The sequence below is a fragment of the Ammospiza nelsoni genome, chromosome 4, assembly GCF_027579445.1.
Source record: "Ammospiza nelsoni isolate bAmmNel1 chromosome 4, bAmmNel1.pri, whole genome shotgun sequence".
Classification (NCBI taxonomy): Eukaryota; Metazoa; Chordata; class Aves; order Passeriformes; family Passerellidae; genus Ammospiza; species Ammospiza nelsoni.
The window spans coordinates 55,066,955-55,079,852 of NC_080636.1; the positions used below are offsets into that span (position 1 = coordinate 55,066,955).

The 12,898-nt window shown below is 41.9% G+C and overlaps 1 protein-coding gene across 11 annotated transcripts in view; it reads left to right on the forward strand.

Moving 5' to 3' along the window:
• The window catches only part of OTUD4 (OTU deubiquitinase 4), a 28,562-nt gene extending 17,161 nt beyond the window's left edge, over positions 1-11,401 (forward strand). The window contains exons 13-22 of one of the 11 annotated variants that reach the window (XM_059470749.1): positions 99-279; positions 1,034-1,202; positions 1,996-2,116; positions 3,759-3,814; positions 4,361-4,519; positions 5,019-5,157; positions 6,131-6,210; positions 6,286-6,400; positions 7,095-7,135; positions 8,776-11,401. In XM_059470749.1, the coding sequence (XP_059326732.1) occupies positions 99-279; positions 1,034-1,202; positions 1,996-2,116; positions 3,759-3,814; positions 4,361-4,519; positions 5,019-5,157; positions 6,131-6,210; positions 6,286-6,400; positions 7,095-7,135; positions 8,776-9,993 (2,279 nt within the window). In that variant the 3' untranslated portion in view covers positions 9,994-11,401. Of the gene's footprint in view, positions 1-98; positions 280-1,033; positions 1,203-1,995; positions 2,117-3,758; positions 3,815-4,360; positions 4,520-5,018; positions 5,158-6,130; positions 6,401-6,427; positions 6,814-7,094; positions 7,136-8,775 lie in introns of those variants that run through there. The other 10 variants (XM_059470751.1, XM_059470745.1, XM_059470746.1 and 7 more) reach the window with 10 other exon arrangements.
• Positions 11,402-12,898: the final 1,497 nt, after the last annotated feature.

Genomic DNA, 12,898 nt, shown 5'->3' on the forward strand with positions numbered 1-12,898 from the left:
TTGTGTGGCAGAACCTCCTTTGTCAGATGTTTTGTCCCAAAGAGCTTAAAAGTATGATTAAAACAAAAGTCTTACCTGTTTTCATGTTGTTATCACAGATGCAGAGTGCAGAGGGCCAAAGAATCAGAGCAAGTCAATCAAACCCCAGTCAGCACTACCTCCTCGACTTCAGCATACTGTGGGAACCAGGCAGCACCAGTTTTTATGTTCTGGGCCCCAACCTCATCAGACCTCAACTGAGCAGAAAGCTCCGGGCAGGACTCCTTCCCAGTCTGCAAGGTAAACCTGCAAACAGCATCTTCCCTGGCTTGAGCTCTTAACTGAGCTTCTGCCAGCCCGGGTATCTGCTTCAGGTGCTTCCAGCATACTCTTCTGAAATACATTGCCATTGAATGCTTAGGAAGTGCCCCAAGTCCTTAAGAATACACACAAGCAGGGGAAAAATTTTTTTTTTTTTTTTGTGCATGGCAGAAACTGCCTACAAAGCCACTTTTTTTTTTCTTGGAAAGTGGATATTAGATTATGTTGTAGTTGTTGTTCTCGAAAGGTGCATTTAAGCACTGAGCTCTTCTGGTGGTTGAGTAGCTCTGCCTGATTTCATACAGAGGGTGCCGAGTTGCTCTTTAGATCAGCATCATCTTTGCCCTACCTGGGGCAAAAAAGTGTTTGAAGTTGATGTTGTGGGTTGTGGATTTGATGGTTTTGGTTGTGTGGGGTGGGGTTTTTTGTTTGTTGGGGTGTTTTGGTTGGGGCTGAAATAATGCTGCAAGTGTTTCTTGGCCATGGCTAAGATCTTCCCTCAGCTTCTGCTGAACCTGTCATAGGGGACTGCTTTGTGTTCTGACTTAACATTTGAAAGGAGTATTAAAAGAGTGTTTCACCTGCATTTGTTGGTAGTGCATTTTGATTCCTTGGGCTGCTGCAGCAGTTCTATTTCCATACTTGCATCCTCCTTTCTCCTGAGGCAGGAGTTAGTGTTGGTTTGCTGCAGAGTTTCTCGGTGTGAGCGATGCTCTCTGTTTCCCGTGCGCAGGAAGGCAGAGCGCGAGCGCGGCGAGGAGCTGAGCCACCACAGCAGCAGGGACTGTCACTACTTTGGGCTGTCCCCCGAGGAGCGCAGGGAGAAGCAGGCCATAGAGGAGTCCCGCTCCCTCTACGAGATCCAGCAGAGGGATGAACAAGCTTTTCCTGCTCTTTGCAATGTATGCTGCATTCCTTGTCATTAACCTTGCCTGTGAACCTTTCATTAGCCGTTGGTTTGATGTCCTTGAATCACACTGCAATTCAGAAATGAGGGATATTTGTTTTGCACTTGCTTTGTAAATAGAAGCACAGGTATCTACAATGCTTTATATGTTAAAGATAAGAAAATACGCCTAGTATATAATAATTTGTGTCCACCACACAGTGCTTTAGGTGTGTAAATATGGGAGACACGTGAGCATCTGTATTTGTAGGATTTTAGAGAGATCATTCTACTGATGCAATTTTAATGAAAGTGGGTGGGAGTGTCAGTACATCCAGGGAAGCGAGCAGATCCTGTGGGTAAAGAGCTACTCTCCACATTCTTCCAGAGATGTGTGGGGCTTTTTGGGTGTAAATCCTAGGGCAAACAGAAACAAGGATGGGAAGAAAGGCTTCAGTCTTTCTCCTAGTGAAAGACAGAGGTTGCTCTCTCCTGGGCAGTAACAGTTTGCTGTATTTGCTCACCTGCAGGAGGAGGATGTGCTTTATTGTTTGAGTGAAACAGATTTTGTCACGTCAGCTAGTGACACGAATGCTCTTAAAGGGCACTTGGCAAAACGTAGCAGTGCATGTGAAAGAGCAGATGAATGGCTCAGTATCCTGCAGAGACTCCCCCCCTTCCCCTTTCTGCCTATTACAGACATAGATAGTATTTGTCATGAAGGCATAATAGTATCATAGCAGATGATCGTAAGGTGTCGCTGGACTGATTACATGAAGTGATATTTCTGCTTTTGTCAACTTCTTCAGAACCAGTTAGTCTGTCAGGCTGCTACACAAACTGTGGATAATGTAAACCAGAAAAAGTTCTCCAATAGTGAAAGAAGAAACAGCAAGTGGACAGCAGAGGTGGAAGAGCAGAAGGAGAAAGGTAAAACTAAATGGGTTTTATTTGCTTGGTTTTGTTACCAGCAATTGAATTTATTCAAGATGGGGCATCTGTTTAGGCAATGAGGGGAAAGTTATCCTAAGTAGCAGTGCCAAACTAAACTGGGCTGGAGGGTGTGGTTTGTGAAGAAAGTACATTTCCCTGCTTTGTGAATGTGGCTGAGAGAGTAGACTCCTGGCTGGAATTTTTGTAGTAAATGGGAAGAGAAATGAGAAAAACTAAGACTTGTCAAAGCTACCCTAAATTAGATCCTTTTGAAATTCTAGAGTGTGTGGCAGAAAGTGCCAGTGGGAAGAGCCTTAAGAGTAATTTATGAAGCAGGTAAAAGTATTTACTGTGGCATGGTTAAGAATTAGCATACCTTGGTACAGGAGGTGGAGAAGAAGGGTACAGAAGGGTTGGAAAAACAAACCTGTTTACAGTAAAAATCTCTGGTCACATGGTCAAAATTTTGTTTGGGTTTTCTCTCTCCCCCCAGTCGGTTACAACACTTCAGCTTCTCTTCATGGACTTAAAGCTTTTCCTCCTCTGTGAGGAAGTGGAACATGGCAGTAATAGAAGAAAGCTGTAGGTGCCAGGAGGAGGTAGTTAGTAAATCTCTGCTAATTGCAAAGGAATTTTTTAAGGAACGTTCACATTTTTAAAGAAATGTTCACGTAGGGAAAGCTGGAGAAAAAGTAAAGACTCCACTGTCATGATGAATTTGGCTGAAGGGCATGGCATGTCCAGCTTTCTCTGCTTTTTGTGACACTTACATTTGCATTGCCTCTTGTGAAACTAGGTTAACAATCCTATGGGAATCAAGTATGCTTCCTTCTGAGTGTTTAGGGATTTCTATTGCTGCTTGGGGATTTGGCAGTAATTCTCAAAATCAATGCTGTTTCCATTTATACTGCTGTCTAGTTGTGACAGAGTATATAACAAGCTTTTAAAAAGTCTGTATCTACTACTGAATAATCTGGGCATGAGTTTGATTGACAAGCAGTGGTAGCCAGGTCTGAACATAAGCCAGAATGTGAAGAGCTTGTTCAGATCCTGTTATGTCACACCTGTTTTTTAACTGTCTTCCCCACCAAAGTGTTTGCTGGTGCTTGAGGAATGAAACTTTTTGCAGCAGTCTGAAAACTTTTTTTGATCTTTTAATCCACTGCAACATTCTAAATTTTTTTTTAATCAGTCAAAAGTAGACAAGACTTTGAGCTTCTTTTATCTTAGCACTTCAATATGAAAATGCCAATCGGAGCACTTTCCCTTTAGGAAAAGTACAGACTTTTGTTTCATTAGGAGCACTTTAGGATAAATATATTTAAAGGGACAGCTGCATTTCATTCCTGCTTTCCCCAAGCATCACTGAAATGGTTTCCAAACATCACTAAAGAACTCCTGTAGAGTTGCAGAACCCAGATTGAAGTAGCTGCTCTGTTACTATCCAAATAAGTGTTTGTTTTAGGATGCTTTGATCTTTGGTAAAAATAGAAATTTAAGTTTTCTGAAGTAGTTATATACTAAGGTATAGGTTTAGTTTTGAAAGTTTAATTTTGGAAAGACAAACTAACTGGCTTAAGTTTTGCTAGCCATAAGTGGTGTAATGGTTCATTTACTAGGTTATGTCTTGGTGTTGCAGAGTCAAATTCCAGGCAGATCCACTTAAGTCAGAAGCTTGAGCCAAATTCATCTGAGGTAATCTTAAAGAAAAGACCAAATTTTTTTTTAATGTTATTGCTTCTCTGATACATGATTAGCAGAGCAATAGCTGCCTTTAGAGCTGTGATTGCTGCTGCTGCTTTACAGCTTTTAGTGAAATACTCCTAAGGCTGGAGGCTTGTATTTCTGTCAGCTTTCCTCAGCCCTGTAACCTATACTTAGTCTTTCTCTGCAATCAGAGTCCTCCAACCTGGGCTATTGAGAGCACTTACAAATCTGGATTTGTAATTGCTTAGTACAGTCTGTACTTCCAGTATAATGGGACCACAGAAGATTTGATGTTTGCTAATAGCTATTGTGCTAACAGACCATGAGCTCTGAAGTTCAGCGAAGATTTATGGCCTCTTGTTGGCTTTTAACCTTTGCTGTCCTTTCAATGAGCAAAATGTCACACTAGTATAATATGTGATGGGTGCTTAGCCCACTTTGTATGGAGTGTGGTTTACTGTTTGTGAATAACTCTTTGTAAAGTTGATCTTACTATTAGACTAGCTGTGTATGTTGTTTCTAACTTTGCTTTAGAAGAATAGTCAAGATGAGAGTTATCCAAAAGCTTCATCTCCTTTGGAACAAGTCAAAACAGATTCTCCGATTCTTGCTGAGCAAGTAAGAAATGTTTGTTTGATTTCAAAGTTTTCCAGTCAGGAGACTTCAGACAAAGGGGAGCTCCATCACAGCCACGTATGTATCACAATACTGGCTTTTAATTACACAGTCATTTCTATGGTGATAATGCTAAAATTTCATATTTACAGTTAGGAATCTGTTATGTCCAGCATATAGATTATAAAAGGACAACCCCTGATAGAAAAGTAGATCTGTTATTTTCTGAGAGAGGGGTTGTTTCATATCTTTCTACCAAGGTAGAAATTTAAATTCTTTAGCTTTTCCTTTTCAGGTTTCTCTGAGGTTATTGATAATTGCTTGTGAGGGTGGCTTTTATTTTGGGTGGGAGATACTGAAATGTAAAGCTTGAGGAGGTGGTTCTAGCACTGATGGCTCTGTGGTACAGGCATGGCTGGACAGAGCTCAGAGATCTGCACACAGTGATGCAGCTCAGGTCTCTTTGGGTATGTTCCTAGTTAGCACTTCCCTGTGGGTGTGGTGCTAGTCCAGATAAGGCTGTGAGTTCTTCAGGGTCACCAGCCATGATGGGATTCAGATTTGTTTGTTTTTCCAGAACCTGACCGAGTGCTTGCCCAGCGTCACTCCGACACCCTCTCCAGTCTTCTCTGAGGTGCATTTACCTCCAGCAGTGCCTTCTGTACCAGCCATTGTGCCAGCTTGGCCAAGTGAGCCAGCAACATATGGACCAGCAGGTTTGCAGAAATACTAACATAAATTAGAAATTACTAACCCTGGAAAATACTTTAACTCTCTTACTAAGTTGAAGATAGACCCAGGAGACAGTGTCTTGTATAATTTCACATTCCAAAGGCAGGCATTCATAGGAGTTTTAACACATCTTTGATTGCCTGTATGTACAGTTTGCTTGACTCCCAACCTGAAAGGTACAAGAGGGTTGTGTACTTCATTGGCCTTTTTTCCTCTTGAGTGGGATAGCATTGAGTTTTGAGGATCTGCTTAAGGTAGAACATATTGTCAGCATGTTGAAACCTGGTAAGTGTTTGTGCTCTGTGTCCCATGAAGAGTAGGCTCCTTGGTTTACTCCTGAGGACTCAGCTTGGGACTTGTATGTCTGAAACTAATGAGATCCATTTGGACCTGAGCTGCAAAGCCAGTGTAAAGGGTTTTGGTGTGCTGTGCATATCTTGTGGTCTGTGGAGTTAGAATCAGTAGTGCTCGTTAGATCAGGACCTGCATTTTCTCTCACACTGCTGCTTCTGTACAAGAGCCAGCTTTCAGATCAGCCTGCTTTGTTCACATGAGACAGTCACAATCCTATCTCACTTGACCGTGTCTGTGACAGAAGATGTGCAGCCCAGTTGATCTAAACTCAGATTCAGAGTTGACTCTAAATGACTAGTCAGAATGAGAACTTCAGGGATTCACATGAAAGTTTCAGTTCACCCATTCTTCCCTCCTTCCTATTTCCTTCTGGCATTCATAATTTTAAAAAAGAAACATGAGATCAATTTAGCTATTTCTGGAAAGCTTAGCTAAATTGTTTCAATCTTTCTGAAAACTATTCTCTGCATTTTGAATCCTGCTTTTCTGATGTCTTTTGGTTTGTGATTATTTATCTATATATACATATCTATAGATATGCATTGATACCTGTTCTCTTTCTATACATATATATGTATCTGTTTTGGGATTTTTTCCCTCTAGGTATTCCAACTCAAATACCTGCTTCTTCACTGATGCCAGGACCAGCCACAGGACCTGACTCTATTGTATCACAGGCTCAGGTAACATCTGCTTCAGGTGCTGGAGTTCCTGTGTGGCTACAAGCAGTTAACCAGCCTTTAATGCCTTTGCCTCAGACTCTGAATCCCTACCAGGATCCACTCTACCCAGGATTCCCTTTTAATGAAAAGGGAGAAAGAGCCGTTGCACCTCCTTACTCCCTGTGCAGTACTGGGGATGACTTACCTAAAGGTGAGAAGTCTGAATTTGACACTATTTTTTCTAATAGGTCTTCTTTTCTTAAAATGTACATAAACACAATTGTTTTTGGTCCTGTTGTCATTCTTTGTCCAAAGATCCAATAGTTGTCATTCTGTGATTTAAGATGTGGGAGGGAATATTGAATAGAGTTGTAACTCTTTAGTTTGTATTGCCAACACTGTGACTGTTTCAAGTTGTTACACCTGGAAATCTGGTAGGATCACTTTGTAGCTCTTAGATTGCACCATCATAACTTGAGGTTTTATGCATGTAAAGAATTATCTTTGGAGAAGTGCTCCTGTCAGAGTAATAGGTTTGCTCATGTCTTTTAAAAGCTTGGAAGCTGTTGAGCATTTCCTTACTGACCTGGGAAAATACAGGTTTTGGCATACTATGAATGCAAGGTATGTCCATAAAGAACATCTCATGTCTGACTGCACAGTGGTGTTTCTTTAGTGAAGGGTTTCTTTAACAACTAGAAGTTCACAAACTGTTAAAACTGAAATTTAAACTGCTGTTGTGTTCTAGATACCTTACTGTGGCAAAAAACCCCAACTTAATCAATTGAAGACATGCAAGTAGTAACTTAATATTGGTGTTCTCTACTGAAATGGAACTTCATGAAGTTTTTGTATCAGATGAAATATTTTAGGTCCTTATAAATATTCTTCCATTTTTTTTTTAGATAAGAATATTCTTAGATTTTTCTTCAATCTTGGTGTGAAGGTAACTCTTCAAACTTCCTTATGTTTTCATTTTTGTTACAAAAACCACTTGTGAATAATTGTTGGCACTCAGAGTGCAGAAAATTTGTTGCTGCAGGTGTACATTTCAAGTCCATCTTTCAGATTGAAATACTTCCTTATTTTGTGTTCTGTTAACTGGGATTCCAGCAGTTGTCCACAGTACACTTCAAGTCAGCAGAATTCAAATTCATATCAGTAGCATAGTGAGACCTGGCTTCCAACTGTGGCTGCACAGCCAGCAAATTGTGCTTTACAAAGTCACAGATAAATTGTGAATGTGAAGATGGTTCTTTTGGATGGCACATACAGGGAATGAGAAAATGCCCTTGGACTTCAACCATGGCTGTGTACTGGCAAAGCCACTGGGTGCAGATCCCAAAATCTTTCCCTGGGGCCACTCCCTTAAGTACCCTGCATGTCTGTTCTTTTGGCTCAGGTTAATGAAAATAGTATTCTATCCTTTCAGTAATTATAGTAGTGTGTATGTGTAAATGTGGTGCACATCTGTGGTGAGGTTGGGGAAGAGGCTTAGCTAAAACCCAACATTTTCCATTGCTTGGCAAGGCAAAGTTGTTTGCTTTCTTTCTCCCTTCTGCACAAAATAATGTTCCTTTTTTACCTTCTTACTCCTTCTGTCAGGCAAGGTGCTGAGAGCTCTTGGGCTTATTTCATGGGACTTTGGCCATAGCAACGATATTGTTTCGTGTCTGGGCATGGAAAGGGAATATTCAGCACAGTTTCCAATGTCAATTTGATTCCTCTGCCTAATAGAAGTCTCTGTGCTTAATAGGAAATCCCTAAGTCGTTAATTAGCAAGTTGTCACTCCATTGCATTCAAACAGCCTGAGTTTCCTAAGCTGACATGCTTGGGACTCTCCTTACTGCTGCTGTGGATTATTGAGGTTCTCGCCTGTTGTTTGGTGCTTCAGCACCATCTGCTGGTCCCAGCCCACGTTCTAGTGGCTGTGCTGCTCTGCTGGTGTCCCAGGGCACAGCAGGCCCGGGAAATGCCCTCTGCATTGTCTGTCTGCAGCTCTGCTCCAGACCCTGCCCACACCCTTCCCCTGCCCATTGAGAGGGAAGGGGCTCCTGCAGAGGAGTTCTGCATAGGCTTTCCAGGATGGTTTGCTCCAGGAACTGTCTCTACAGAGTCCAGTTCATTGACATGGAAGTAGAGAAAAGGGAAAGGGTCACCACCTGAGTTGGACAACTTCATTGTAGTGGCCTTTGCAAAGTGAGGTCTAGTAGAAGAAATTGCCAATTAGTAAATGTGATTCTGGAAAATGAGTTTGAAATGTTTCTCTTCAAAAACATAGCTGGAGTATGACTTACTAAGTCAAGCTTTACGTCTTTAACCATATAAAAATTGATACTAAGTTTTCTTACTGGTCATAACTGTTGCCCATTTCAACTGCATTTGGAAGGAAAACAAAAAATAAGAACACCATCCTAGAGTCGTATGATTTAGAATGGAGGGCAGTCACTGTAAAGAAAATTCTTTTTCTTTATCTCCTATATTGTTTTGAAATGGTAAATGACTGATGTGCTTTTATGTCTCCCTGAACATTCAAAAGACCAAATAACTGATTGAAATCTTTTTTCTTCCCTGCTGTCTTGCAGGCATACAGTTGTCCCATGTGGGCACCCCATTCTTACCTGTACCCCCTGCACCAGGCCTATTTAGCTGCTTGTAGAATGTACCCAAACGTGTCCCTTCCTGTGTATCCGCACAACCCCTGGTTCCAGGAGGCTGCTCCCGCTCAGAACGAAAACGACACTGCACGACCAAACAGGCACTTTGCTGTCCAGACCGAGGCCAGGTCCAATGGTCAGATTCCACAGGTTGACAGATCTCCATCACTGCCTCTGATCATACCTTCAGCTCAGGTGACGGAAAGTCAAGGACAGGTCTGTGTCGAACCGGAGAATCCAGCGCAGGCTCTTCATGCCAACTATGAGGAGTCCCTGAGAGGGAAAAATATGTTCCCGCAGCCTCCCTTTGGACACAATCACTTCCTAGGAGCCGTTCCAATAGCACCTCCTTTCTTTCCTCACTTCTGGTATGGGTACCCAGTTCAGGGTTTCATTGAGAATTCAGTAGCGAGACCTAACGTTGTCTTGTCTCCTGAGGACAAAGAGGCAGCAGCTGGCACCTCTGCCAGCATGTACATGGGCAAAGAGTGCAGCCCTCCAGTTCCTGGAGTGAACTGTGCAGAGCAGCTCCAGAAGACCAACAGTGGCTCCAATACAGTCCCATTCCCAGTGGCTGCTGCAGGGACCCCAAAAGACACTTCAGCCAGGGCACCTCAGCTGGAGCAAACCAGTCCTGCTGCTCCTAAGCAGAAAGCAGCCGGGCAGCAGCATCGCCCTCCGCAGACGCAGGGCCCAGAGAGGCCGACGGCAGGGCCCAGCACGCAGGCACTGCTGGCAGAACCTCCCAAAAACGAACTGAAAGCCGGCACTCCCGGCCGGAAGGAGAGGCCTGCTAAAGGGAGAGAGTCCAAGGGCGCTGGGAACGCGCAGCCGGACAGCAGGGCCCAGAGAACAAGGGAGGAGAGCTCTGAGGACGACACGGAGGTTTCCGACATGCTGAGGAGCGGCAGGTCCAAGCAGTTCTATAACCAGACTTACGGAGGAGGCAGAAGGCCCAGACCTGACAGGGGTTATTCCAGCAGGGGAGGATACCAGTTCCAAAGAAATGAGGAGGCCTGGAAAGGACCACCCAACAGAAGCAGAGATGACAGCTACCAGTATCAGAGAAACTTTAGAGGGCAGCCATATAGAAATGACAGGAGAAGGGCAGCATTGGGAGATAATCAGAGGGGGCAGCAAGCATAAAATGACTGGATAATTGGAAAATTTAAGCAAAAAGTAATTTGAAGTAGCAGTTTAAAATCCTAATTTCTTTTTAGTGAAGTTCAATGATGTTTAATTTTGGGCTAATTTTTCGCAAGTAAAGACTTAGGAGGATGTCAAGTCCTACCATAGGGTTCTTGGGGGGGATTCTAGAATTTGTTTGGCTTAGCAGTTTTTCTTCAATGTCAAATTAGGAAAAAAAATAGGTTTAGTGTTTGATAATTTTTTTCCCCACAAAGGTTTCCGTTTGTGATAGAAAATGGTATGTGCGTTTACTAGAGTGACAAATGACAGCATTTGATGTGATCTAGATCCTAAAATTGACAGTAACATTGCACCAAATATAAATGTATATTTTATCATACAATGCCTTAGTTCTGAACTGAGCTAAAGGAATTCTCAGCCTACTGCACTGTTGTCTCTGATATGCTTCCAACCCAAAGGCCTTTCATCTCAAAAAGAAAAAAGTATCTGTCAAACTTGAATGTTTCTCTTGTGTGTTACACGTATGGCAGCCAGCTAACCCTGTGTCTTAGGTATGTTGTATATAGTTCTTTTCATAATCATAGGGTATATTTTTGAATTTAAAAAAGCATTTATTTGTTGAAATCAAAATCAAGACAAGCGGTCAAGAATACCTGTGTATGAACTGATAAGAATGGCTGTTTCCACCATGAATTCTTCTTAATGCTGGTGTGACTAGAATGGTGCCTATGCCAACTGAATAATTACAAAGACAATAAAAATGTAGATGCTATGCATTTCCAAAATAATTCTGCATCTGTTATAATAGCAGAAGTTTTTTTAATGCCACTTTAACACTAATGCACTGACAAATCCTAGATATTTTGTGAGGAGATGCATAAAGTACATGTTACATTTTTTTAAGTTTGTACGATTGAGCTACTGTTCAGTATTCTTTTGTTGTTGCACTGTTGATGTTTTGCATGTACAACTCCTTGCTGGAACTACTTTTAAAAGCAAGAATGGAGAGTCTCAGTGTGCTCTGCTCTTCCCTACAATTCAGAAGAAAGTGGCTTCTGCCTTATATTTTTACACTGTGTCAGAGTTCTGATGCTGTTTCTTCTGAGCCCAGTTACGATCTCTGCAGTGTTCCTGTTGCCTTTGCAGCCTGGATGTTCAGCTGTCCAGGCTCGGAGAGTGCAGTGTGCACAGTATTCACTCAGCTCTGTTGCTCTGTAAAATTGAACTGTTGTGTATATTTTTATATCTCTGTATACAGTAGTGTAGGTGACGGTACCCATTCATTGTGTCTGAGATTGTACACCCTTGGTGCAGATACCAGAGTGATAGTTACATGATAAAGAGTTTGTTTTCAGATGCATGCTATGTATAAAACCCTAATTAAAATAAATGTTTTGTCTTTTCACTTGCTTTTTAAATTATATGTATGTATTTAAACCTGTTGCAATGGCATGAAATGAAATGTTGTTCTTACAGGGCCAGTTGTAGTAAGCAGTAGAATGATGACCAGCAGATGGCAGGCAGCAAACAAAAAGCAGCCATAATGAGTTTGGGGTTTTTGTTCTTACGGGTCATGCTGGAGGCTTTTTGTTTTTTTTTTTTAATCTAAATACTTTTCCATTCAGGATTTCAAAAGAGGCAATCTTCACTTTTTCAGGTGGAGAACAAAGCAAGCACTGAAGCATTTAACTGTTGTTACCATTGAGATTCTCTGTTTATTTCAACTCCTTTCAAAATCATAAAGAGGGCCACATGTTGAGTTTACTGGTGAATTTGAAACTCTAGCTCTACCCCAAATTTGTGCAGCAGTCACTGAACTACTCATTCTGTCCTAGAGCAGGTAGTTCATCACAAGCTTTGTTGCAAGAATGAAGCCAGGAACACTTCTCACAGAAATCTGTTGGGAAACACTGGGGAAGAGATGCATGGCAGTAACTGGGAGGGATGTGCTTTTAGTATTTGCATTTAAAAAAACAACTTCTTTCACCTGGGCCTACACTGCCTTGCTACTCTAGGACAGTGAAGGACTGGAAGGTGTAGGTGTATTTTCTCCAGTGCTGATCAAGTAAGTCTGGTTTCCTCTCTTGCTGAAGGAGTAGTAGTAGACTGACTGGCCCAACCTCTGGCCTGCGGCAAGATGTTTTAATTGGAGGATCCTCCTGTTAATACATGTAATATTCAGCTGCGTGACACACAGCTGAACCACATCTTTACCTTATCCTTATCACAACTGATTCAGAGAAGATTGCACAACTCCAGTCCACAGGGAGTTAGGCTGTGCAGAGGAGAACAAGTTTAGTCAGCCTGTGGAAGTTTTGTCTGACCAGCATGGTTGTGTAGGGCTGTACTCAGTACCTGCACTTCAGAGTCCCTGTGCTGCTGCAGTACAGGTGCACTGCTGTTACAGACAGAGAGAGGCAGTGTGGATATAATGCTCAGTACTGCCAAGGTTATGAAATAAACATGTTACTAACACACAGAATGGCAAAAACCCACAAATTACCTCCACTCCTTTCTGTAGCTTCTGAGGCAAAAATGTAAACAAGGAACAAAGCCATGTTTTCTCATCATGTTTTTCACATGCCAGTGAAGGCAGAGAACTGTTGAATGGAAAATACCCTTCCTTCCTCTAAGACACATACCTGAAAGTTGTTTTTTGCATGTCTGCTTAAGTAAGCAGGAATATTCAAGTTTTCCTTCTTGTTCCCTGAAGGACCTTAGTGCATAGGGAAATTTTTAAACAATGTTTATTCAATTATTTTTCTTTTTTGTCATAGTAAGGATCAAAGATTTTTACTTTAGGGAAAAGTAATTCCTGCATCTTACCCTTAAGAAAACTTAATGGAAGAGTGAGTTGGATAGATGGAAAGAATGTTTATATTCTTTAGGATTATTTCACTGA